Source organism: Myxocyprinus asiaticus, chromosome 49, assembly GCF_019703515.2.
Source record: "Myxocyprinus asiaticus isolate MX2 ecotype Aquarium Trade chromosome 49, UBuf_Myxa_2, whole genome shotgun sequence".
NCBI classification, from domain to species: domain Eukaryota; kingdom Metazoa; phylum Chordata; class Actinopteri; order Cypriniformes; family Catostomidae; genus Myxocyprinus; species Myxocyprinus asiaticus.
The window spans coordinates 16,034,988-16,061,166 of NC_059392.1; the positions used below are offsets into that span (position 1 = coordinate 16,034,988).

The following is a 26,179-nucleotide window of genomic DNA, read 5'->3' on the forward strand; positions in this document are numbered from 1 at the left end:
GAAGAATATGGAAGTGGAAGTGGAGATTTATAGGAAAAATGACTTAAATTTCTTTTCTTAAGTTTCTTACCCAAACCTTTCATATCACTTCTGAAGATATGGATTTAAACACTGGAGTCATATGGATTACTTTTATGTTGCCTTTATGTGCTTTTTGGACATTCAAAGTTCTGGCCGGCATTCACTTAGATATTTTTTCTAAAAATCTTTGTTTGTGTTCAGCAGAAGAAAGAAAGTCGTACACATCTGGGATGGGATGAGGGTGAGTAAATTATGAGAGAATTTTCATTTTTGGGTCAACTAAACTTTTAAGGCAAACGTTACTGTTACTATTGCTCATAAGGGATCTGAAAAAAGAAAAACTCCAGACAACTTTCTTATTCCAAATAATTTTCTGTTTTCAAATCATTTTTAATTAATGACAAGAGAGATGATAATCATTCAACTGTGCCAATTAGTCCCATGGTACTACCATGATTTTTCGACCATGTAACGCAGTTTTATCATTTTTGGACATGTATTATAGTAGTGCCATGGTGTTTATTGGCATACCATGTAATACCATACTTACTTGAATTTGGTAATAATTCAATACCATGATATCAAAGTACCACGGTATTACGAATTACTGATACCGCCATAGTAAGGGAAATATAAGAATGATCATGCCTATAATGCAAGTGTTTGCTGCTAAACGTGTTTTCACCTTTATATCATATGTTTTGAAACAAACTCTATCCTTTAAAACATTATTTTAAAGCATATATGTTTTATATTTCACATAAGTTTCTTTATCTTTCGGACGTCCCTCTCACAACTCAAAGAATCCGCCTCTGCTTCCCACCATATGCTTGAAGATACTACACATGACCTGGTTGGTTTAAAGGGCTTTGATTGACAGACTTTTAGCCAATCAGATGTCAGCGTCTCGGCGCGTATCAGCTACACAGGCGGGCGCAGCGCCTACTCGCAGAAAGTGCCACGACTCCAAAAGTCAACGGCGATTCATAATCATTGAATTATTTGACAGCAGGTAAGCGCACGTTTTTTTTTTTTTTTTTAACCTTTTATCATGATGAATATTGTAATTGTATTAATCTGAAGTTATCTCCGTCTTGTTGCTTTTCCGGATTGTATTGGAAAAAAATTTCATTATTAGATGGTTGAACTTGTGTATTGTTGGCATTTAAAATATATATATATATATATATATATATATATATATATATATATATATATATATATATATATATGTGTAATTTGAAGATGCTTTCATTGACTTTCATCATTCTTTGTTTTTATCTAGCTACGCTTAATAATGTAACGACATTGTTTGCTTTGTGCATTCAGGTTTTAATACTTGGAATTTAGTTTGCTTTGCATATTGATAATGCATTTCAGAATAGATCTTTATTAGAGTGGAGATCAACCTTAAGAATATGTTGTTTTTATTGTATAGACTAACACTTTGAAAATAGCTCCAAGGTTCATTGCATCTCCCTGATTAAGTAACAGATCCAAATATCTGTTTACTTTTGCGTTGTGCAAAGGTTGCACTGACATTTCCTCATTTCTTCACTGCTTCAAGTCATCATGGAAATGTTTTAAATATTTTCTGTATTGTTGTTAGGTTTATGTGGCTATTCATTTATGAGTGAAAGAGATAAAAAAAAAAAAGACTGTTGTGCAGTATATACAAACTATTTGTATATTTAAAATAGTCAACATTAACATGGATAAGAAAATACATGGGGGGAAAAGGCCCTACTATAGCAAAGTTTTCCTATAAATTAGTCTTAATAATAAAGAGTGGATGAGCTGGAATTCCTTCAGCTGGATATTTATGTAACATCACTGTTTTTTGCTGAAAGGGTTAATGTCTGACACAGTAAAGCAGCCCCCTTTCACTTAGATTCACTGGATTTCAGGAACTCCTCATAACTTGTAGCCTGAGTCTCTACTGTTTGATTTTCTCATGTGAACCCAAAAATTGTGGTAATTAAGCATGTCCTAGGAAGATGTCTGGAAACATTTAAAATTGCAGCATGTAATTTAGTGGGTAACTGAAGTTCTGCATAGTTTATCATGGTGATACAGTCCTTTTGTGTACTAAATTTTAGGGATTCAAGATCATATTGATCCCCCCCCAACAAAAAAGTACCAAAAAGTACCATGGTAATACCATGTTTTCTTTTTAGTACTTCACTATTCGTTGAAGTATATTGGAATACCAAATAAATACCATGGTGCATGAATATGTTAAACATTCAGTACCATGGTATATGTCAAAATACAGCAGTATCACCATTTGATACCAAAAGTGCACCATGGTACTTCCCCAAGACTTTCTGGAGTCATTTTCTGTTTCAGTGGGGAAAAAAAGCATATTGCATAAGTTATAGGCTACGTACAGTAATGCATTTTGAAAACATGCATGTTTTTTGTGTATGTTATGTGTAAAGGGGTGGGTTTCCTTTAAGCCCAGTCAGCATTGCATTCTCTTCCTTACCCGAGGCAGACATTTAGAGACCCCCTCTGTCGAAATTCCAATAAAGAGTTGCACTGGCTAGTGCAAACACAAGGATGGGAGGGGGAGGTTATTATGGTTCGCTGCACACAGACCTGTCCTTTGGAAACTGAATGTGTGTGAGGGAATGTTGATGAGCGTGGTCTCTCGGTGGGATGTTGCATAACATGAGCTCCAGTGGGCAAGATTTACAGAGGTGCCGTTTTTCAGTGAAAATAACTTTTCTTTTTCAACATTTGCACTGAGTAGAGATGTTTCGCACTGTCTGTAGACATATTTTTGTTTTTTCTGGCAACAGCTAGGCACTGTGCAACCTGCACTTTAAATGTGCAATAAGTATTTTTCCACTTAAAAAAGTTTTACATGAATTGTAATTTTGACAAATATGATTAAATGATTAAGACTCAAATTCAGTGGCTCCAATTAAATTTTATTTAACATATATGAGTGGAATCCCTTATGGTGTCCACAGTTTTGAGAACACATGACCTGCCGAATACTCAATCTCAAAGGCATTGTATCAGTTACCAAAAACATGTTGCATGTTGCTTTATCCTTGCTAGTAGGTGTCAGTATAAAGTCCAAAACTACTGTAATATCAGCCAGAGGATCATTAACAAAACATAGTGCACCTTTAAGGTGAAAATGTTCAAAAACAATCTCTGAAACCTTAAGCTTTAGTGTTGGTTCTTTTGTGTCCTAATTTTTAAATGTGACTTGTGTGAAACTCTCAGAGGAGGTTGCCCTTCACTACCATTGAGTAGTTCTTGCTTGCACAATTGAGTGCGTCAATGGAACATAGCCTTTATCTTAGGTACTGATGGATTTTGTTCTGTTGTAGTATCTGGATTAGGAGGGACAAGACTGAGCAAAGATGGATGTATATGACCCTCAAACTCTTGGAATCATGGTGTTTGGTGGCTTCATGGTCTTCTCTGCCATTGGCATCACACTCGTCTCCACTTTTTCCATGAAGGAGACATCTTACGAAGAAGCCCTGGCCAAACAACAACAAGAGTCAGGCAAGACCCCAACCCAACGTTCTGACAAGAAGAAAAAGGCATCTGAGAAGAAAAACAAGGCCAGAAAGAAGGAGGACAAACCCGATGGAAAACTTCCAGAATCTGAGCCTGAGTCCAGCCCTGAACCTGAACATGTCATCGAAATCAGTGAACCAGAACCAGCACCCCAACTAGAACCAGAAACCCAACCTGAATCTGTGACCATTCCCAAGCCTGAAGTTACACCCAAGCCACCTGTACCTGAACCAGTTCTAGTTCCTGAGGTTGCTAAGTCCACTTCTCCACCTAATGTAAGTGCTGTGGTGGCCCCATCTGCTCCTTCCCCAAAGGAGAAGAAGAAGAAGAAGGTAGCCAAGGTGCAACCAGCCCCTGGCAAGACAGTAGAGGTCCCAGAGGTTGTAGTTAAAGAGGAACCAGTGGTCGCCAAGGTGGCTGTGAAAGCAGAGGTCGCTCCTGATGTAATTGCTCCCCCTAAGGCTGAAGAACCCAAGCTAGAACCCAAACCTGAAGCTCCAACCAAGAAGAAGTCCAAGAAGAAGGCTGACCCAGGTAAGTGTCAAGTGGTCATATCTATCTAAAATCTTAAATATTAGAACCCTGAGCAGTTCTTTAACAGCATCCTAATTTTAAAATGTTTTCTTTGAAGTGGTAACTGTAGAGATGTACGATGCCCCCCTGCTGTCACCATTTAAAACCCTGGTCTCCAGTCTGAACAATGCATCGTTTAATGAATCAGAGATGCAGAAACTCTTGGAGATAATCAGCAAGAAGGCAGGAGAAGACTCCTGGCAACTGGTACTTACTCAACTTGTCTTGCTTTCTACGAGAATACCTTTCTTCATCTTGTAGCACTAATGTCTCTTTCTTTTTCACTCTGATTGGCAGGCATCTCAGAAGGGAGACCCACTGGCAGCATTGAAGAAACAGCTTGAGGACAAGGAAAAGCAGTTGACTGCTGAGCAGGAAAACATAGCTGCAGCCAAGACACGCATCCGCGAGCTTACCAAGGTGACATGTACAAAAATGCAGACTTTACAAGTTAACAAATGATGTGTTCAAGCTAGTCTCCATTCATGATTGAGTGTTAAGTAAAAGGTCACCGATTTTGCCAAAAAAAGAAAAAAAAAATTCTGGTCCTGAAACCACATTCCTGTCATAGTCATGAACATAGTCCTAATCCTATCCCTACCCCTTTCCCGACCCCTATCCCTAAAATCTGATTAGTTGATCAGAATGATGTTCAAGGACCAACACTAATGTTGCTCCAGGAACATGTCACCCTAAGGAAAGGGGTAGTGATCTGTATCTTTGAATATCATTGCTCTGGCCAATAGGAGCTGAGTTCTGCAAAGAGCAAGATGACATCTGTTGAGACCCGTATGAGCTCAGAGCTACACGCCCGTGGGCAGGAGATCGCTACTCTACAGGCTCGTATGCAGTCATCCTACCAGGAGCACGTCCTTGAGACACAGCAGCTTAACAGCAAGGTCAGAGGTCATCAGCCTGTCACACTGTCTTTCTCGCTAGCCTGTCTAGTGTGTAGTTAAGTTAATGAATATGTGTTTTTTTGTGTTTGGGCAAAGATCCAAAGCCTGCTAGAGCAATTTGAGAATGGACCAAATGCTCAACTAGCCCGTCTGCAGCAAGAGAACTCCATTCTCAGAGATGCCCTCAACCAAGCCACCAGCCAGGCGGAGAGCAGGTATGACATGCATTGTTTTTGCTATTCCGTTTGGTGTTGCTAGTGGTACAGAAATTGCACGCTTCCTCTCTTACGTTTTTCATCTTTTGTAACGGTTGTCTAGCAGTTAACATATGTGCTCCAAGCACGAGCCTTGGTGCTCATGTAGTAAAGCAGTTTCTAATCTTTTTCACATGCACAGGCAGAATGCAGAGTTAGCAAAGTTGCGTCAGGACTGTGTGCGTCTCAACCAAGAGCTGAATGACCGCACAGTTGCTCAGCATGCAGCGGAAGAGCGCAGTAAAGCTCTGGAAACCAAGATGGTGGCAGCAGAAGAACAGCTAGCACAAACACAAGTAAGCCCTGATCTCTGACCTCTTTCCTGTTATCTCCTCTCTGTCAGGTGGTTGTGGTGTTTGAACCGTGACAGTTCTGTTACCTCAAGGTAGGAATTTTACCATATACTTAACCTTCATAAGCAATGGCTATCTGTCTTTGGGATTACTGGTATTTCTCTCAGAATATTGTGTATTTTTTTGTGGGTGGGTATTTTTACGTTTTTTGTTCTTCAGCTTAACAATGTGAGAAATGTAAAAGCCTGTGGCTGTTGAGTGACTCCTTGGATTTGAATCAGTAATTTACAAAAAAACTGCACAAAATAAATCCATCCTGCTGACACCCTTGAAAAGGTCTTTAACAAAGTCGGTCCAGAATCAGTTTTAGCATTTTTTGAAAAATGGATCTTAGTCTTATTTCGACATATAATGGTTTTTAGTTGTTTTTACATATTGTATTTTAACCTGGATTTCGCCATGAAAATAGCCATAGAAGTTCGCACAGCGTTAAAAACAAACAAACTTTGGATTTGATATTAAAGGCACTGTATCTGGTGTGTTTAGGCAAACCGTGTGGAGGCTGAGCAGGTTCTGCAGCAGAAGCTGGATAGAGTCAGTGATGAGCTCCGTCAGGCTCAGGATAACAGCACCACCCTACATGCTCAACTAGATGGAGCAAAAGAGCAAACAAAGACCCTTACTGGTAAGTAGACATAAACACCTTACTATCACTCTCAAAGTTAGAACACATTTGACTGAATTTAAGTTTTAATCATGATCTTAAAGGTGCAGTAAGTGATTTATTTTCATGGAAACGTATGCAAAAAATGTTCCTACTCCCTGAAAGATATTAATGAAATAAGTGTCCCTAATATCTCACCGATCTCTGTGACAGCTCTAGACTCTGCAAACAACGACGCTTTCTGCTTGTCAATCATTTTGCGCGTTCTCGTAGTATTGTAGTTGCAGCGAATTATTGGGGCATGATGCCATTTTCATGCCATGTTGCTCATAAAAGTTCAATTCAATTCAAATGTATTTATAAATCACAAATTAAAACAACAGATGTTGACCAAAGTGCTGTACAATACAAAAGGGTAAAAATAGCAGGATAATACATATAGAACACACAAATAATACAGAAATACAAAGCACAAGCACTAGGATTGATTAAAAGCCAAGGTGAAAAAATGTTTTCAACTTGGTTTTAAAATCATGTATTGTTGATGCTGATGTTCCACAGTTTAAGGGCAGCTACCACAAAAGCACGGTCGCCCCTCATCTTCAATTTAGTCCTAGGGACTATCAAGAGCTTCTGATCAGACGATCTGAGGATCTCTGAGGATTTAGCATATGCAACTGGTCAGCAAGGTAGGGAGGTGTTAGTCCATTTAGGGATTTAAAAACGAAAATAAGTATTTTATAATCAACTCTAAATTGAACTGGCAGCCAGTGAAGAGAGTGTAGAATAGGAGTAATATGGTCACGCTTACAGGCCCCTGTCAGTGGCTGCAGCATTTTGGACCATTTGCAGTCTCACAAGGGAAGCGTTGTTGTTTTTTAGTTTTTTTGGGGGGCGGGGGGGGGGGGGGGTGTTCTCCCCTTTTCTCCCCAATTTGGCATGCCCAATTCCCAATGCGCTCTAGGTCCTTGTGGTGGCGTAGTGACTCAATCCGGGTGATGGAGGTTGAATCTCCGTTGCCTCTGCATCTCAGTCCGTGCATCTTATCACGTGGCTTGTTGAGTACTTTACCGCGGAGACCTACCGCGTGTGGAGATTCATGCTATTCTCTGCGGCATCCATGCAAAACTCACCACATGCTCCACCAAGAGCGAGAACCACATTATAGCGACCATGAAGAGGTTAACCCAACGTGACTATACCCACCCTAGCAACCGGGCCAATTGGTTGCTTAGGAAGCCTGACTGGAGCCACTCAGCATGCCCTGGATTTGAACTTGCGACTCCAGGTGTGGTAGTCAGCTTCTTTACTTGCTGAGCTACCCAGGCCCCGCAAGGGAAGCATTGTTAATTCCTATATAGTGGGAATTGCAATAATCCAGGCGAGCAAAAATAAAAGCATGGATAACCAAAATCCTTAAAAGACAGGAGAGGCTTTAGGCCTTAGATAAAAGTCTCAGTTGAAAAAAAGCTAGGTTTTGTTTTGTGATTTAAATTTTTTTTTATTGATTCAACCATTAAATATAAATAGCAGAACACACATATACAGAATCAATATCCAACCCCCACTATCCCCCACCCGACCCCCAACAACACCCCAGTGGTCACACAACCATAGACACAAAACAAAAATAAATAAATAAATAAAAATAAAATAAAATAAATAAAACAAATCACGCACATAAAACCCCTACACCTCTCTCTCCACCGTCCCTCCCCGAGAGCCCTCCAAAAAAGACAGATGTCTGCCCCACTTCTTCACAAACATGTCTAAACTCCCCAGTCTTCTGGATACCCCCTCCTCAAGAGCTGCCACTCTGGCCATCTCCGAACACCACTCCTGAAACGGGGGCGCTCCAGCCGACTTCCAACTCCTCAAAGTGATCTGTCTGGCGATCATAATACTAGTTAGGACCCAGTTCTTCATGTGCTTATTCACCAAATTAATGACTGCCCCATCTCCTAAGATACAGAGTCTGGGGCAAAATAAAATTTGAGAGGCCAAAACCTCGCACATAAAACTCTGAATCCTCATCCAAAATTCTTGCATCTTAACACATCCCCAAAAGACATGGGTTGTGTCTCCATCTTCTGATTGACATCGCCAGCAGGTGGGTGTGTCTTTAAGACCAAGCCTATGCAATCTAGAGGGGGTCCAATAGACTCTATGTAAAATCTTAAATTGCATGAGGTGAACCCTTGCGTCTCTAGATGCAGATTTGACGTTTTTTAGGATACCATCCCACTCTCCCTCCTCCAGTACCAAATTTAGATCTTTCTCCCATAATCTCTTAAGAGAGTTGAAGTTCCATCTCCCAGACTCTGAATTAGTAGGGAGTAATACACCAATGCCTCATGACCTTTTCCAAAAGCAGTAATCACCACTCCCAGAGTATCTGCCGCTTTAGGAGGGTGTAAACCACACCCAAAAACAGTACAGAGCAGGTGGCGCAGCTGTAAATACTTATAGAACTGAGATCTAGGAATCCCAAAAAGTTGAACCAAATTTTGAAAGGATCTCCATTCACATATAGATCACCAAGTGTAGTAACCCCACTCCCAATCCACTCTGACCAGCAAAAAGGGGACTTGTTGATGCATAATTTGGGGTTCAGCCATATGCTCGAGGCAACATTTAAAAAAATGTCAGAATTAAACAGTCTGGACACTTTTGTGCATACTGAGTTCAAGTGTGAGATAACGGGATGTAACTTAGCTTCTCCGATTAATTTGATAGAAAGGCTCTGCAGTGGCGAAATAGGGACAAGAACTTCCTGTTCTATACAGAACCAGGGAGGGGCTCTCTCAGGTGGAAGTGACCAATGAGCCAAATGTCTGAGACTGAATGCATAATAATAAAATAAAATCTTGGGTAGGCCTAGCCCACCTTTGTCAATCAGCCTATGTAACTTATTGAAATGTAATTTGGGACACTTACCGTTCCAAAAGAAGGACTTTGCTATGCTATCAGATTGCTTGAAATAAGAGAGTGGGACATCTACAGGGAGAGACTGCAGTAAGTAACTGAATTTTGGAATACAATTCATTTTAATAACATTAACCTTCCCAATCATAGATAAATGTAATGAAGCCCACCTGCCCACATCGCTCGAAAACCATTTTATTAAGGGGTCAAAATTAACTCTAACTAAATCACACAAATTTGCTGGAAATAAAATACCCAAATACTTAATGCCCTGTTTGGGCCATTGGAAAGCACCCAGCTGGAAAGCCGTTTCTGGGCAGTACGCTGTCAGAGCCAAAGCTTCGGATTTAGACCAATTTACTCTATATCCTGAAAACATAGAAAAGGAGTTAATAATTATAAAGACAAATAATAAAATATCATCTGCGTAAAGCAAGAGTTTATGCGCCATACCTCCCGCCACCACCCCTGGAAAATCATCCTCCTTTCTTATCGCGGTTGCTAATGGTTCCAGGGCAAGACAGAACAGTAATGGGGAAAGAGGGCAACCCTGCCGGGTGCCCTATCCAGAGTAAAATAATCTGAAATTAATCCATTTGTTTGAACCGCCACTACTGGGTGTCTATAAAGTAACTTAATCCATCCAATAAACGTACTCCCGAACCCGTATATTTCCAAAACCTTAAAAAGATAATCCCATTCTACCATATCAAATGCCTTTTCGGCGTCAAGTGAGATGGCAGCGACCGGAGATTGTTCATTCGCTACTGACCACATGATATTGATGAGATGCCTAATGTTATCAGAAGAGCTGCGGCCTCGAATAAACCCCACCTGATCTATATGTGTAAGAGATGTCATAACTTAATCGATTAGCCAGAATTTTTGACAAAATGTTTACATCAAACTAGGTCAGGGAAATTGGATGGTAACTTTTACACTCGCTTGGATCGTTGTCCTTTTTAAGAATCAGACTGATCTGGGCTTGTGTCATGGTTGGCGGAAGCTTTCCATTCTTTAATGATTCAGTATAAACTTCTAGCAAAAGTGGAGCCAGTTCTGTAGCATAAGATTTGAAAAACTCAGTGGCAAAGCCGTCAGGCCCCAGAGCCTTGCCTGTAGGTAAGGCCTTAATAACCTCACCAAGCTCCTCCAAGGTTATCTCAGAATCAAGAGAATTTTTTTGTTCAGTCATCAGTTTAGGGAGATCTAATGGTTCCACAAAGTTTCTAATATCTTCATCAGTAGACGAAGACGTGGAATTATAGAGATCAAAGTAGAATTCTTTAAAAGCATTATTAATATCAATGGCCGAGGTAAATATTTCACCACCAGCAGATTTCACTGAGGGAATGGTAGAAAAAGTCTCTCTCTGCTTTATATATCTAGCCAAAAGTTTTCCTGCTTTGTCCCCCAACTCAAAGTATGACTGTCTTGCCCTGAATAGCCAAAACTCCACTTTCCGGGACAAAATAGTATTATATCTGTATTTCAATCGAGTCAATTCTCTGAGGCCATCGGATGACAAACGGCACTTCAGCTCTGCTTCGGCATTTTTAATATTTCCTTCCAACGCCACAAGTTCTCATGCTTTGATTTTTTTGGTGAATGAGGCATACTGTATGATCTAGCCCCTAAGAACCACCTCAAGTGCCTCCCAAGCCACACCCACAGTGGATACTGAGGACCAGTTGGTCTCCATATAAACATTGATTTCAGTCTTTAACATTTGTTGGAATCCAGGATTTTGCAAAAGGGACACATTAAGGCGCCAACTATTTGATTTCTTTTTCTCCGTATGTGGCACCACCTCTAAACTCACCAGGGTGTGATCTGAGACTAAAATGTTTCCAATTGAGCAATCCACAACAGATGAAATGAGGGACTTGGATATATATAAAAAAAAAAATCTATTCTAGAATAAATCCTATGGACTGATGAAAAAAAATGTATAGTCCCTACCATATGGGTTCAAATGTCTCCAAATATCTGTAAGACCAAGATTTTTACACATCCTGTGAAGCATCAATGTTGCTCTAGAGGGCTTACACACTTTTGCTTCACTATGATCAAGGACTGAGTCCATCAAACGATTAAAGTCTCCTCCCAATATTATATCATGAGGGGTGCCAGCAGCTTGCAACATCCCTTCAAGATCTATAAAAAAGCCATGATCATCAGCATTAGGTGCGTAAATATTAGCCAAAATCAACCTTTGCCCTGAATTTCAGCTAAAACAATAATTACTCTTCTTAATTTATCTTTAATCTGTTTGAGACATTTGAATTGTAAATGTTTATTTACCAATATAATGACTCCCTTGGTCTTACTAGAGCCAGCACTAAAGAAAACATGCCCACCCCTTATCTTCCCAAATTTTTTCGCTTCCTGCGGAGAAAGGTGTGTTTCTTGAAGAAACACTATATCATATTTCTTACGTTTAAGAAAAGAAATAACCTTCCTTCTTTTTATGGGGTGACCCAACCCATTCACATTCCATGTGGAGAGAGATAGTACACTCATATTAACAACTGACATATTGATAAAATAAAAACAAATAAACTGTGTGTCAAAAACAAAATTATACAGACCACATTCCCCATTGGTGAAACAATCAAACCCTGAACTTCCCCCCCGAACAAAACAAACAGAAAAAAGAAAAACATGCGCATTAACCCCGCGCACGAGAGCGCCAACCGCCGACAATCCCTCTAAACTCAAAAGGTCCATGAACGCCCACGAGCCCCCACGACAACTTTGCCATCGGATTGCACAATTTTGCCTCACAAATTTGTGAAGCTGATATAAAACTGCTCAGTTTCACAGATAGACAAACGAATGTTCAGTGAGCCAGCCGTTATGAGTTCAGCGGATGACGTAATCATTCCAGTGTCCCGTAAACGGAACAAGCTCCAGCCGCTAGGTGGAGCCAACACAAAAAGAAACAAAACCGACATCCCAGTTCCCCGGATGGTCAAGTCAATTCACTCGGAGGCCGCATAAAAGTATATACCATGACTTACTCAATCCGTCAACTTTATAAAAGACATTCTTTGTGTGAGCATGTAGATATTTTGCGGTCATCTGTAGTGTCCACTCTCAAACTGGCCAGGAACTTCCATGCAAAAGTAATCTTCCGTCAATGCAAAAGCTTCTTTAAGGAAAGTGTTATTCACAAAACAAATTCCAGCCGCTGGGCGGAGTCAGCACAAAAAGAAACCAAAATGACGCCCAGCTTCCTTAAAGCCAGAGTAAGTACAGCAAGTCGACCCACTCACATGAGAAACATCCAATGGTTTACTCACCCATTGATTCTATAAAAGACATTGCCTGATTGGGACATGTAAATACTTTGCGACTGTCCTTCATTTCTATTCTCAGTTTGGCCGGGAACATCAATGCAAAAGTGATCTTACGCTGATGCAAGAGTTTCTTGCATTGCCTGAACCGATCAATTTCTCTCTTGTCAAACTCGCAAAGTCCGGGAACAAGAAAATATTATGATTCCTCCAAGAAAACTTTCCTTTGCTCCTCACCTGGCGCAACACGAGATCTTTATCGGATGACCTCAGAAATTTGGTCAGGATACAGTGCATCCGGAAAGTATTCACAGCACTTCACTTTTTCCACATTTTGTTATGTTACAACCTTATTCCAAAATTTATTAAATTCATTATTTTCCTCAAAATTCTACAAACAATACCCCATAATCACAATGTGAAAGAAGTTTGTTTGAAATCTTTGCAAATTTATTAAAAATAAAAAACGAAAAAAATCACATGTACATAAGTATTCACAGCCTTTGCTCAATACTTTGTTGAAGCACCTTTGGCACCAATTACAGCCTCAAGTCTTTTTGAGTATGATGCTACAAGCTTGGCACACCTATTTTTGGGCAGTTTCTCCCATTCTTCTTTGCAGGACCTCTCAAGCTCCATCAGGTTAGATGGGGAGCATTGGTGCACAGCCATTTTCAGATCTCTCCAGAGATGTTCAATCAGGTTCAAGTCAGGGCTCTGGCTGGGCCACTCAAGGACATTCACAGAGTTGTCCTGTAGCCACTCCTTTGTTATCTTGGCTGTGTGCTTAGGGTCGTTGTCCTGTTGGAAGATGAACCTTCGCCCCAGTCTGAGGTCCAGAGTGCTCTAGAGCAGGTTTTCATCAAGGATGTCTCTGTACATTGCTGCATTCATCTTTCCCTCGATCCTGACTAGTCTCCCAGTTCCTGCCGCTGAAAAACATCCCCACAGCATGATGCTGCCACCACCATGCTTCACTGTAGGGATGGTATTGGCCAGGTGATGAGCAGTGCCTGGTTTCCTCCAGGCATGACGCTTGCCATTCAGGCCAAAGAGTTCAATCTTTGTTTCTCATGGTCTGAGAGTCCTTCAGGTGCCTTTTGGCAAACTCCAGGCGGGCTGTTATGTGCCTTTTACTGAGGAGTGGCTTCCGTCTGGCCACTCTACCATACAGGCCTGATTGGTGGAGTGCTGCACAGATGGTTGTTCTTCTGGAAGGTTCTCCTCTCTCCACAGAGAAATGCTGGAGCTCTGTCAGAGTGACCATCGGGTTCTTGGTCACCTCCCTGACTAAGGCCCTTCTCTCCCGATCGCTCAGTTTGGCCGGGCAGCCAGCTCTAGGAAGAGTCCTGGTGGTTCCAAACTTCTTCCATTTACGGATGATGGAGGCCACTGTGCTCACTGGGACCTTCAATGCTGCAGAAATTTTTCTATACCCTTCCCCAGATCTGTGCCTCGATACAATCCTGTCTCGGAGGTCTACAGACAATTCCTTGGACTTCTTGGCTTGGTTTGTGCTCTGACATGCACTGTTAACTGTGGGACCTTATATAGACAGGTGTGTGCCTTTCCAAATCATGTCCAATCAACTGAATTTACCACAGGTGGACTCCAATCAAGTTGTAGAAACATCTCAAGGATGATCAGTGGAAACAGGACCTGAGCTCAGTTTTGAGTGTCATGGCAAAGGCTGTGAATACTTGTGTACATGTGATTTTTTTTCTTTTTTTTATTTTTAATACATTTGTAAAGATTTCAAACAAACTTCTTTCACGTTGTCATTATGGGGTATTGTTTGTAGAAGTTTGAGGAAAATAATGAATTTAATCCATTTTGGAATAAGGCTGTAACATAACAAAATGTGGAAAAAGTGAAGCGCTGTGAATACTTTCTGGATGCACTGTAGATCGGGGCCTGTCTCCCTCAGCAGATCTCCAAGCAGGGACTCTGTGAGCTCGCTCGATTTCCAGCTTGTGGCCTGTTATGTCGAGCAGACTTGGGAAGAGCTCGTCTAGGAATTTCACCATATCTCTGCCCTCCTCATGCTCAGGAATTCCAACAATTCTGACGTTATTCCTGCGGCTTCTATTCTCAAGATCTTCAAATTTTTCAAGAATACGTTCCAGATCAACTTTGGTCGCAGGCGGATCAGCGGATAATTACCTCTCCGAAGACTCCAAATAATCGATTCGTTTCTCAGCATCTGACACTCTTGTAACTAACTCAGAGAATTTTATTTCCATCGCCGTAATTGATCGACGTATTACAGCAAGATCCTCCAAGTCAGCAAGAACCTTTGTCATCATCACCGATATGTTGGACAACTGACGCTGGATCTCCTCTCCCATTGCGCCATCCAAACCGAGTCTCCGGTCTGTAGGCCTGCCCGGGCCTTTCATCCTGAACACGTAAGTGTCTTTTAATGTCTCCAGAGCCCTATGATTTTGACTTCTTTGCCATGTTTTACCTCAAAGAGCAAATGTGTAATTGGGTGTATCGAATTTCACCAGATTATAACATGATAATAATTAAAAATTTAGCAAAGTGCGCAGAGCTCGTCGTTCACACGTCTGCTTCTTGCATAGCGTCACGTGACCTCCAAAAAAAACTAGTTTTAATGATTTCATTTATCTGTTTATCAAACTTAAGTGTGCTGTCACATACAAAGCATAAATGTTTAACTGACGATTTAAGAAAAGGGGCCAAATGTCCCAAATTATCTTTGGCAGAGCCAGCCATCTCAGAAGGGCCAAACATAACTATCTCTGTTTTCGAGTCATTGAGGCTTAAAAAGTTTAAAGACATCCATAATTTCACATAATTTAGACAGGCCAGCAGGGGTTCTAATGCATTCCTGTTATTTGTTTTCAGCAGTAAGTAAATTTGGGTATCATCTGCATAACAGTGAAATGATACCCCATGTTTCTTAAACACACTTCCTAAAGGAAGCATGTACAGAGAGAATAAGACAGGGGCCAGAATAGAGCCCTGAGGAATGCCACAAATAAGCGGGGCCGAGACAGATGAGAATTCTCCAAGACAAACTGAGAAACTTCTATTTGAGACAGATGATTTGACCCAGTTTAGAGCATTTCCACAAATACCCACGCACCACTCAAGGTGAGAAATGAGAACACTATGATCTATAGAATCAAAGGCTGCGCTAAGATTTAACAGCACCAGAATTGCCTGATTTTCTGTGTCAACAGTTAAGAAAATATCGTTAAAAACTCTTTTAAGTGTTGATTCAGTGCTATAAGTTCTAAAACCAGACTGAAATACTTCAAGAATATTATTTTTATCTAAAAAAGTCTGTAACCGTGCAAGTACCGCTTTCTCCATGATCTTAGAAATAAAAGGTAATAAGGTCTAAAATTAGAAAGAACTGTCCTATCAAGATTAGGTTTTTCAAGGAGAGGCTGTACAACAGCATGTTTAAAATACTCTGGTCCCTGTGACCAAGCTTTCGTTTACTATGGACAGTATACTAGGAACAACAGTGTCTTTAATTTACTTCAGGAATCGAGTCGGAATAACGTCTTGAGGTGAGGTAGTGGGCTTCAGATATACAACAGTCAGTTGTCAGTTAAGGGCGCTATTTTGCTGATGTTGTTTTTAACAACCGTTTCTGCTCCCAATAAAGCTCATTTTGGTATCTTTGGAGTTGTTTTTTTCTTCTTCAAAGAGGTGGCGTGGCTAATCCAATGGCTCAGTCTCGTGAAAGTAGAATGGCTGAAATTGCTTATAGCACCTTTAAAACCATTTTGATCTAAAAGCTTAAATGCTTGAGATTTTTGAGTTATTTTTTAGACAAATAAATTGTACCTATGTATGAATTTGTTTACAAAACTAAGTTTTGGATTGGATAGTGAAGGAAAAGCAGAAAAAAAAAAGAGTCCAGTATACATGGGAACTTCTTCAATACTGTTTTAAAAGCATTTCAGGATATACGTTACTGTGTAAACGTCTTAGGCACATAAGATGTTTCACAAAAGCATTTGTCTTAAGATGGTTATTTATATCTTCAGCTTTAGTGTGTCAATAGGAAATATAAATGTTAGACTCCCAAACATTACTTTTGCAAATAGAAATGATTAGAATAGAAGAACGGGGAGCCCTGCAACAGATGTCATGGCCCCCACAAAGCCCCCCACTGAATATCGTGTCTGTCTGAGATTACATAAAGAGACAGAAGCAATTGAGACAGCCTAAATAGATAAAAGAACTGTGGCGAATTCTCCAAGAAGCTGTGAACATCCTATCTGCCAACAACCAAGAAAAACCGTGTCCAGGTGTACCAAGGAGAATTGGTGCTGTTTTAAAGGCAAAGGTGGTCACACCGAACATTGATTTCGATTTTTTTATGTTTACTGGACTTTGTATGACATTAAGTGATAAATGAAAACTATTTATGTCATTATTTTTGAAGACATCCTCACTATGCAAAATTTTTCACAACGTTTGCACAGTACTGTATATTACAAAGTTGGTTGAGAGAATGAACAGCGTGCGCAGAGCCGTAATCTAGACAGAGGGTTTGATCTACTTTGAAGTAGCTTGAATAAAAGAGTTTTGTTTAGTGGTCGAACCTGATACCTAGCGAGCAGGATGGGTGATAACCGATATAAATGCAGATATCGATAATACAATTTAACAACAGCAAATCAAATGTGCACAAAATTTCTAAAGTGAAGCGAACACTTTATACAATATTTATTCAAATTTGCTTAAATTGGAAATAACTTCTATCCTTTGACAAATCTATTGGTAGATTCTAGAATTGACACATGGTAAAGTTAACACTTCTGTTCATTTGCCATGTGAACACACTTATCAGTCGATGCCGATAATCGCAAAATGTCCAAATATCGGCAGATTAATCGGCCTGGCCGATATATCGGTATATCACTAATTTTGTTACAATTTTTTTGGGGTCACTAAATAATTGCCATACTTCCATTTGTGTTGTGTCATAGTTTTAATGCCTTTTATACTAAAATGTGGACAATGGTAATAATAAAGAATGAGTAGGTGTTTTCAAACGTATTGCTTGTAGTGTAGATCTAATACACAGAATATGTGAGTAAGAACACTCCAAAACATTAACATTGAAATTTTTCAAATAAGAAACAGTGGGTTTTAAAATATTGTCATCGTGTTCTCTGTTTCCAGAGCTCCAGGAGCATATGCAAGTTACAGAGGCAGATCTGAAGGACAGATGTGAAGAACTGGAGCTGCTGAGAGCACAGCTGTCTCAAACAACAAAGAGCGCTGTGGAGACAGAAGCCCCTGAGACTCAGGTACAGAGATCTGCCACTCACATTTCATTGCCATTATAATGCACCAAAATCGCATCTTTCACCGCATGGAAATTTGTAAAATTGCTTGCCAGGATTTTAATAACACAAACCATTTGGCTTGTATCACCCTATATTAAAAAAAAAAAGAAAAAAAAGTACTTTATATATGTATATGTTTTGGTTCTGTACAGAGGGACAATTCAGAGGAGGTTGAACAACTGAAAAGCAGGTAATGTGGAGTCAATTCATATGATTGATATTTATAAGTTTAATATTCCATGTGGAATGGTAATTTTGATATGAGTATATTAATGTAGTGTGAGCAGTCTGAAAGAGAGGGAGGATCAGCAGACATCACTGGAGGCGGAGCTTATGCAGCTGAGGGAGGAGCTTGAAACAGTACAGAAGGCTCAATCTGAGGCAGCTCAGAATAGGTACTGCCTCTGATATCATTTAAAGTCTTAACACATAAGAATGTAGTACTAAACCACCAATATATATCCTGACTAGTTTCCTGACTAGCTTAATTTTTATAATGGCAACAAAATCATTGTGAATATTTCGTAAATATTCGATATATTACGCAGCTGTACTTGTTATTATTGTCCTGACTTTCAATTATTTGTGAATGTGGTGCTTTCTGGCATCTGATGTAAACAACATGGATGTGTTCTTCAGGAAAAATGAGGCAGAGACAGAGAGGAGAGAATACACAGCTGAGATCGAACTGCTGAAAACTAGGTATACCATACAGCTCATAATTCTTTCCTTCGGTGTCTGGTGTAAACAATTTCAAAAACATTTTCTTTCTTTCTCTCTTCAACAGTCTGAAAGAAAAGGAGGATTTGGTGGCATGCCTGCAGGCTCAAATGGAGAAGATGGGAAGTGTGAGTGCAGCATATATGATAATTGATTGATATGTGTGTTTGTTGTACTAAAGTACAACAAACACACATATCAATCAATTATCATAAAATTATCATAAAATTATGATTCAGTTAACACTTGTATAAATACAAGTGTTAACTGAATCATAATTTTATATCCACAGACAGAAACGGTTGAAGCAGAGCCACCGTTTGAGAAGTAAGAGATGTTTTTGGTCAATTAGTTTAGGTTTTTTCCTCATTCTGCCTAAACTGAGATGTTCTTGAAAATTATTTTTGTTTTTGTGTCCATCAGTCTGGAAAAGGACGCCCACATGATCTCACTGGAGGAGGAGCTTCAGCAGATGAAAGAAGAAATGGAGCGAATGAAGACCAAGAGCAATGTAAGTCCGTCTGTTTATTCATGCAACGTAGGATGAAAGGAGACGTTTAGATTAATGTTCAGGCTGCTTATTTCCAAATTACGACAATGAATGGTGATTTACACTGTCAAGCTTCAAAAAGCAAAAAAAAAAAAAAAAGAAGACCATAAACATTGAATAAATGTAGACCATATGACTGGCGTGCTATATTACAAGTCTTCGAAAGTCATTCGATAGCTTTTATGTGAGTGACTGACCAAAGTTTAAGTTGTTATTAACTGAAAATCTTGGTGTGTTCAGGAACTGCGGGAAAAGAACTACACCGCGGTGGAGGCTCTGGCCGCTGCTGAGAGGCTGAGTGAAGAAAGACTGAGCCAGGCCAGGGCCGCACAGGTGACACTGATAAACACACACTCATTTGTATATCTACAGAATACACAAAGCGTATGACGAATGAGGTGTTCATTAACATCAGGATGATGAAGTTGGATAAAACAATTAAATATTTGTCTTCTGATGCAAGAACTGAAGTGATCAAATATTGTGTGTGTGTGTTGTGTGTGTTGTGTGTGTTGTGTGTGTTGTGTGTGTTGTGTGTGTTGTGTGTGTTGTGTGTGTGTGTGTGTGTGTGTGTGTATGTGTGTGTGTGTGTGTAGAATGAGGTAGAGCAGAAACTGAGTTCTTTCCAGACAGACGCCAGAAACGCCCTCCAGACACTCTTTCCTCACATCACCATTGAAACACATCAGGTTAGAATTCCGCTGTGGATATGTAGAAAAAATGCAAATCTTAAGGTTACATTTTATTAAGTTAATTTTACTAAAATAATATGACTTTAATTTTATTCGTTTATCTTAATTTAATTCTTAGTTTATTTATTTTACTAATGCATAATTAGACTTTATAAAAAAAGTAAAAACATAATTAGTATTTTACTTATTTTTAATTTAATTAAATTATTTGTCCTTAATTGTATTTCAATTTTATTTAGTTTACTTTTGTTTAATTTTGTTTTAATTTTTAGTATTTTTTTTTTTTTTACAAATTAATAATTAGTCATTTAATTTAAATAAAGTAAATAATTTGTATTTTACTTATTATATTTTACTTATTTTAAATTGGTTAAAGCTGAAGTGTGTCATTACTGTACCACTAGAACCACCAAATGGAATTGGAAAAATAAAAAATTCAAAAGCTTTCTGAATACACCAGTTGGTCAGTGATCAAACAAACATATAGTCCCGCCCCCAAGTTACACTATTGGTTGAGTCAGTTGTTGTGTCTAACGAGATGGGTCGCTAAAAAAAAAAAAAAAAAAAAAAATAGCATTTTCATAGAGACACAGAGATACGTGTTTACAGAGTGTTTACAGTTGTCAAGAAAATTAATATTTAAGTGGCTTACTTATACATGTCTCTGCATATTAAGCTGGGATAGTAGAAAGTATTTTAACATCGAAAACGTTACACACTTCAGCTTTAATTGTTTTTTACTAATGTAATTTTTTACTTAATTTTATTAATTTTATTTAGTTTGTTTTTTTTAGTTGATTTTACTAATGCATAATTAACCACTTATTTTAAATAAGGTAAATTTATTATTATTATTATTAATTAGTATTTTACTGATTATAATTTACTTATTTTAATTTAGTTAATTTGGAATAATATAATTTGTACTTTTTATTAGTTTATTATTGTTTAGTTTTGTTTATATTTTTAGGTGATTTAACTGAATTTAAATAAATAATTAGTATTTGACTAGTTATATTATATACTTATTATATTATATTTAATTTAAAATATATTTTACTAATTAAAAATAACTTGTAATTTACTTTATTAAAGGGATAGTTCACCCAAAAATGAAAATTCAGTCATTGTTTACTCACCCCTGTGTTGTTATAACCCTATCTGACTTTCTTTTTTTTTTTCTTAACACAAAGGGAGAAATTGTGAAAAAATGTTGTGCTCCGTGATTAATTCATTAGTCTAATAAATTATACCATGAGACTCGTGATTGTTATGAAATCACACGATAAGGTTTGGTGAGAAACAAAATGAAATTTAATTTGTTATTTAGTGAAAATTTTCACTGACTGTTGATCTCCTGTGCGCGTTCATGATAGGGCACAAGAGCAACAGTTCACGCAGCTCCTCGCGACATTGGGACGTTCAAGCGAAAACTCGTTTTGTTTATCTAAAAACAGGTCCTGCACAGCGATATTGACAACAGAACACAACACAGCTGCACATAAAACAGAGAACAGAACTTACTAAACATGTCTGAAGAGTTTGTATTTGAAGCATTTATGCATTTCTATGCCACGCCATATTTTTTTGAATGGAGTACTCATAGAGGAGGCAACAAGCAGACACAGTCACACTGTGTCCTAAACTGACGGCAAACAACGTGATAAAAGGTATATTTTCTGAGGTAATCAGAGTTTTTTCCTAACCAGCTGTGACGAGTGACAGTACATTTCAGCATCGTGTGGGTAAATCCATCCGCTATAAACTGTCATCAGTCCAAAACTTGGGCATGGGCATAGAAATACATCAATTCTTTGAGTACAAACTCTTCAGACATGTTTAGTAAGATCTGTTTTCTGTTTTGTGTGCAGCTGTGTTGTGTTCTGTTGTCGCTAATGCTGTGCAGGACCGGTTTTTAGATAAACAAAAGTTTTCGCTTGAACGCCCCTGTGACACGAGGGGACTGCGTGAACTGTTGCTCTCGTGTCTTATCATGAACGTGCACAGGAGATCAATGGTCAGTGAACATTTTCACTAAATAATATATTAGATTTAGGTTTGTTTCTCTACAAACCTTATCATATGATTTCATAATCACAAGTCAAGTTTATTAGACTTCTGAATGATACTTTTGTGTTCTTTTGAAGCTTGAAGAGGTGGTCACTATAAACTGCCATTTTATGACATCACTGAGCACAACGTTTTTTCACAATTTCTCCCTTTGTGTTAAGAAAAAAAAAGAAAGTCATATGGGGTTATAACAACACAGGGGTGAGTAAAAAATGACTACATTTTCATTTTTGTGTGAACAATCCATTTAAAAAAAAAGTTTTAATTTATTAAGTCTTTTTTTATGAATATTTGGGCTGAATGCATGTGTTGTAGAGTAACTGGCTGGAAGCATTCACACATGAAGCACAGGCGAGCCTCACACACAGTCAACAGAGTCCAACAGAACAGCAGACAGAAACATCAAGCAAAGAACTGACGGTGAGAGATCCCCTCTGTACACACACTGAGCAGGAATTTTCTAGTCTTCTCTTGTTAGAGCCCTTCTCCTCATGTCCCATGTTCATCCGTATATCTTTGTCATGCAGGAACTGCAACATAAGCTCGCCCAATCAGAGGAGAGTCAAAGGTCACTGCATGCTGAGTGTGAGCAGTACAGATCCACTCTCAGTAAAACGGTACAGCGACACTCGCACATTTTTCATACAAAAATACACCATGCTTTATTCTTAAAGGTGCATTAGATAATTTTTTTTGGTTGGTCGTTTTGTGTTTGTACAGGAGAGCATGCTGAAAGTTCTGCAGAATAGTGTGGATGACGGGGAGCTCGTGTGGAATTCAAAGATCTCAGATGCAGAAGAGCAGAAGCAGGCAGTAAGAACTTCACTACACTGACTTTTGCTGGTTTTGTGTGCTGTTTCTGCATCCCTGCTGTTGTACTAAATTTGTAGGTATCTCATACAGGCCCTGGATCAGGTGAAGGTGCTAAAGGAGACGATAGAGACTATGAAAGCGGAGAGACAGGATACAGATCAGGTGCATACTCATACAACCTTCCCAGTCGGGATGCTCAATGCTTTTTGGTGCAATCAACCTACAACATACAAATCGATTACTTAGAGTTGTCTCTACATAAACTGGGAGAGGAGAAAGTATTTAACATAAAAATAAAAAAATCACATCACCTTTTTAAGTTTAGTCCTAGACTAGACTAGTGTAGACTAGTGTTGATTGTTTTTTATTCTAAGACCAGAATTAAAATGTGTCACGTAGTCCTTAATAGATGTTCCATAGACTCATTGTGTCTGTTTTGAGATTAACTCAAATTCTCGCTTAAGGTTCCTCTGTTCTCAACAGCTGAAGGGTCAGGTGATGCTGCTGGAGGCACAGCTGGAGAAACAGCTGGAGTCCATAACCATCAGCCAGACTTATGCAGAAGAAATGTCTCAGGTAAAACGACTCACTTATGTGCCAGTTTTTTCCAAGGTTATTAGTATTTTTATTTTATCTTTTTACAGTTTACTTCACATTTCAGTCTAGTTTCAGTTGCAGTTTAGTTTTGATATATTTAGAGGCCAAGCACCAAAGGTGCGTAGGCACCTACTGTATCTGTCAGTGTTCTTATTATTATTCTCTGACATCTCTTAAAGTCTATGGCAGCCCATAGAACCATACACAGGAAAGTTATGAAATTTGGCACACTGATAGAGGATACTCTCAAATGTATCTGACCCAAATCTGGGGTCTCTAACTCAAACCCTCTAGTGCCACCTACTGTTCAAATTTGCACATGTTTTGGCCTATAACTTTTGAAGGCCTAGAAACAAAATTATTTTTTCCTCTGATTCATTTGGGTCAGGCATGCCGAGTCCTAATGGTTTCATTGTTTCAAAGCTTCGCTGACTAGATTTCCATAATTTCGAATTTTCCGGAAAACCTACTTTTTCTAACTCCTCTTGGACTGTATGTCCAGTTCGCTCTGAATTTTGCACACATCAACTAGAGACACAAAAAGTTATGGAATTCGAGATGATAGAATTTTCTTTTTGACCATATTGGAATTTTGTCTTAAATTGCTGTATTTTAGAAATGCATTGGTGTATCATTTCGAAATTTTATTTGTGTCATCGGGACATGTCCTGAAGGTATATAAAAAGTTTTGGAAAAGTGCCCCCTAGTGGTAAAATTATATAAAAACTGGCCTATTGTCATGAGACTTGTGTTGTTAGCTTCCTAGGTTCATACTGAGTATGATGTTACCAAATTTTCCATAGTCAGCCAAACTTCCTGTCCGCCATTTAGAATTTTTTATTGAAGACCTACTTTTTCGACCTCCTCCTAAGCCGTAGGTCCGATTCGCATTAAATTTGTCATGTATCATCTAGGGATACTCTCGACAAAAAGTTATCAAAAGCTTTTCTATAGACCAAACGGTTCTGGAATTACGTATCAATGAAATAGATGACAAGACTCCTAAAAGGATCTAAGGCTATATCTCGGCAATGCTTTAGCGTCATTGCCACCACACCCTGACCGTACCAAATATATTTGGTGACTGCGCCACCTATTGGTCAAAAGTTATAATGAATTGTGTTGTAATTTAAGCGTTTCTACTGACATTTTTTTACACCGCTTTTTTTAAATACTAATCAGTGAAGTCTGATCATTAGGCTTGGGATTTATGCTATTTTCATGCATCGATAATCGGAAGATTTTCCTGATGATTATCGATATATATATATATATATATATATATATATATATATATATATATATATATATATATATATATATATATATATATATATATATATGGCTGCTTGTTGCACAATAGTTTTTGTCTTTTCAAACATATTTCTCGACACAACTTTGGTAAAGTGTGAGCGGCAGGGTAAATTAAAGGGGGTCGCACACCAGACGCGCCTGGAGGAAGACATGGCACATTCTAAAATTCATGACAATTATTTTCTATAAAGGTACGCACACACTGCCAATGCTCAGCGTCATAATTCTGCAGTGCCACGGAGCACAGCTTGCATAGTTTTCCTTTAAATTCTGCCCAAATCATTATCAAAGGGTAAAGATTATTTACTATAACCATAACTGGATGATATATTGTGTGTATGTATCTTTCATAAAGTTTACTTCATGTATTTTCAATTACAAGTATGTCATTTTGTGGTTTGACAGCTTGAATGAAAGAACTGTTTAAGGCTACATACAGAAAAATTGCATAATAAACGTCCCCATTTCTAAACGTTCAGTTTGCACAGTTACACCAGTTTCATACACTAACCTGCAAACTCATCAATGTCACTTTGTTCATTCTTGAAGTACAAAAACCTTAGTAACTTTGGACTGCCATCAGCTGCGCCGCATTAGCTCGTTCTCTGTGTGTGATACTGGTGCTTTTCCTACCCCTGACCCGGCTTCATTAAATGTTATATCACCCTCTTTGTGGTCTCCCAACGCTGTTACTCCACACTATTAAACAGAAGGACCATTGAGTGAATTAGAAAGCACACAAATTAGGCTTCTAATTTAAATGTCTGCAAATGTGTATATATTGATGCCTCAAAAATATATTGATAAAATAACGTGCTAATCAAAAAAATGTATATATCGATATTTTATGACTTCCTTACATGTAAGTGTGCTTGGTCCCGTAATTGCTGCTTGCAGCTATATTTTAGTTTTAGTTGTAGTAATTTGTGGTTAAGGAATCAGTTTAGAGGAATGAAGCCGCATTTGTAATTCCACAATCACGGTTGTGGGAAACAATTTTATCAGCTCAATGTACAGTATCTACTGCTTGTTTACTTGTGCCTAACTGCCAGTTTTTTTTTATTTATTTTTTTGCTTTTAATTTATCATTTACTTAGTATTATTATTTTTTTTTTTTTCAGTAAAAATGTTTTTAAATTGTTTTAGTTTTAAGGATACGTTAATAACTCTGATTAGGTTAAAATGTTGAATATGTTCATCATATCGTTATTTATCTCTCTTAGATGAAGGCATTGTTATCAGAAACTCAGAGCCAGCTGGAATTATCCAAAGCAGAGGCTCAGAAACAGAAAGCAGAATTTTTATTGGTAAGTTTAAGATCTCATTACATGCACACAATTAACACTATCACATACCAGCATTTGGAAAAATTCAGAATTTAAATATTAGCCCCATATCAATTCATGATTTGGAATTTGAATTGAATTTGTCATGAACCACAGAATGTTACATTGCTCTTTGAATTGGAATGACAGGAAGAGGAATTTTGAGAATTATAATTTGAAGAAATTTAACAAAGTAACACAAAATGGGCAAGAACGTGTAAGTTATTAGGTGTTCTGTTTAAAGTTTAAGCCTCTAATGTTATTTTGCTCCATTTTTAAGATTTTGGA

At 38.4% G+C, this 26,179-nt stretch overlaps 1 protein-coding gene across 6 annotated transcripts in view; it reads left to right on the forward strand.

The window, feature by feature from the left end:
- Positions 1-918: 918 nt before the first annotated feature.
- The window catches only part of rrbp1b (ribosome binding protein 1b), a 30,592-nt gene continuing 5,331 nt past the window's right edge, over positions 919-26,179 (forward strand). For all 6 annotated transcript variants that reach the window (XR_007896691.1, XR_007896693.1, XR_007896692.1 and 3 more), the window contains exons 1-23: positions 919-1,033; positions 3,369-4,098; positions 4,196-4,344; positions 4,435-4,557; positions 4,884-5,036; positions 5,133-5,251; positions 5,433-5,586; positions 6,130-6,268; positions 17,644-17,771; positions 17,963-18,000; positions 18,089-18,205; positions 18,450-18,512; positions 18,598-18,658; positions 18,823-18,857; positions 18,954-19,041; positions 19,321-19,413; positions 19,677-19,769; positions 22,158-22,262; positions 22,370-22,459; positions 22,563-22,655; positions 22,746-22,817; positions 23,139-23,231; positions 25,790-25,873. Coding sequence is in view for 2 of the 6 variants with exons in the window: in XM_051693693.1 (XP_051549653.1) it covers positions 3,402-4,098; positions 4,196-4,344; positions 4,435-4,557; positions 4,884-5,036; positions 5,133-5,251; positions 5,433-5,586; positions 6,130-6,268; positions 17,644-17,771; positions 17,963-18,000; positions 18,089-18,205; positions 18,450-18,512; positions 18,598-18,658; positions 18,823-18,857; positions 18,954-19,041; positions 19,321-19,413; positions 19,677-19,769; positions 22,158-22,262; positions 22,370-22,459; positions 22,563-22,655; positions 22,746-22,817; positions 23,139-23,231; positions 25,790-25,873 (2,787 nt within the window). In the remaining 4 variants the exon portion in view is untranslated. The remainder of the gene's footprint in view (positions 1,034-3,368; positions 4,099-4,195; positions 4,345-4,434; positions 4,558-4,883; positions 5,037-5,132; positions 5,252-5,432; positions 5,587-6,129; positions 6,269-17,643; positions 17,772-17,962; positions 18,001-18,088; positions 18,206-18,449; positions 18,513-18,597; positions 18,659-18,822; positions 18,858-18,953; positions 19,042-19,320; positions 19,414-19,676; positions 19,770-22,157; positions 22,263-22,369; positions 22,460-22,562; positions 22,656-22,745; positions 22,818-23,138; positions 23,232-25,789; positions 25,874-26,179) is intronic.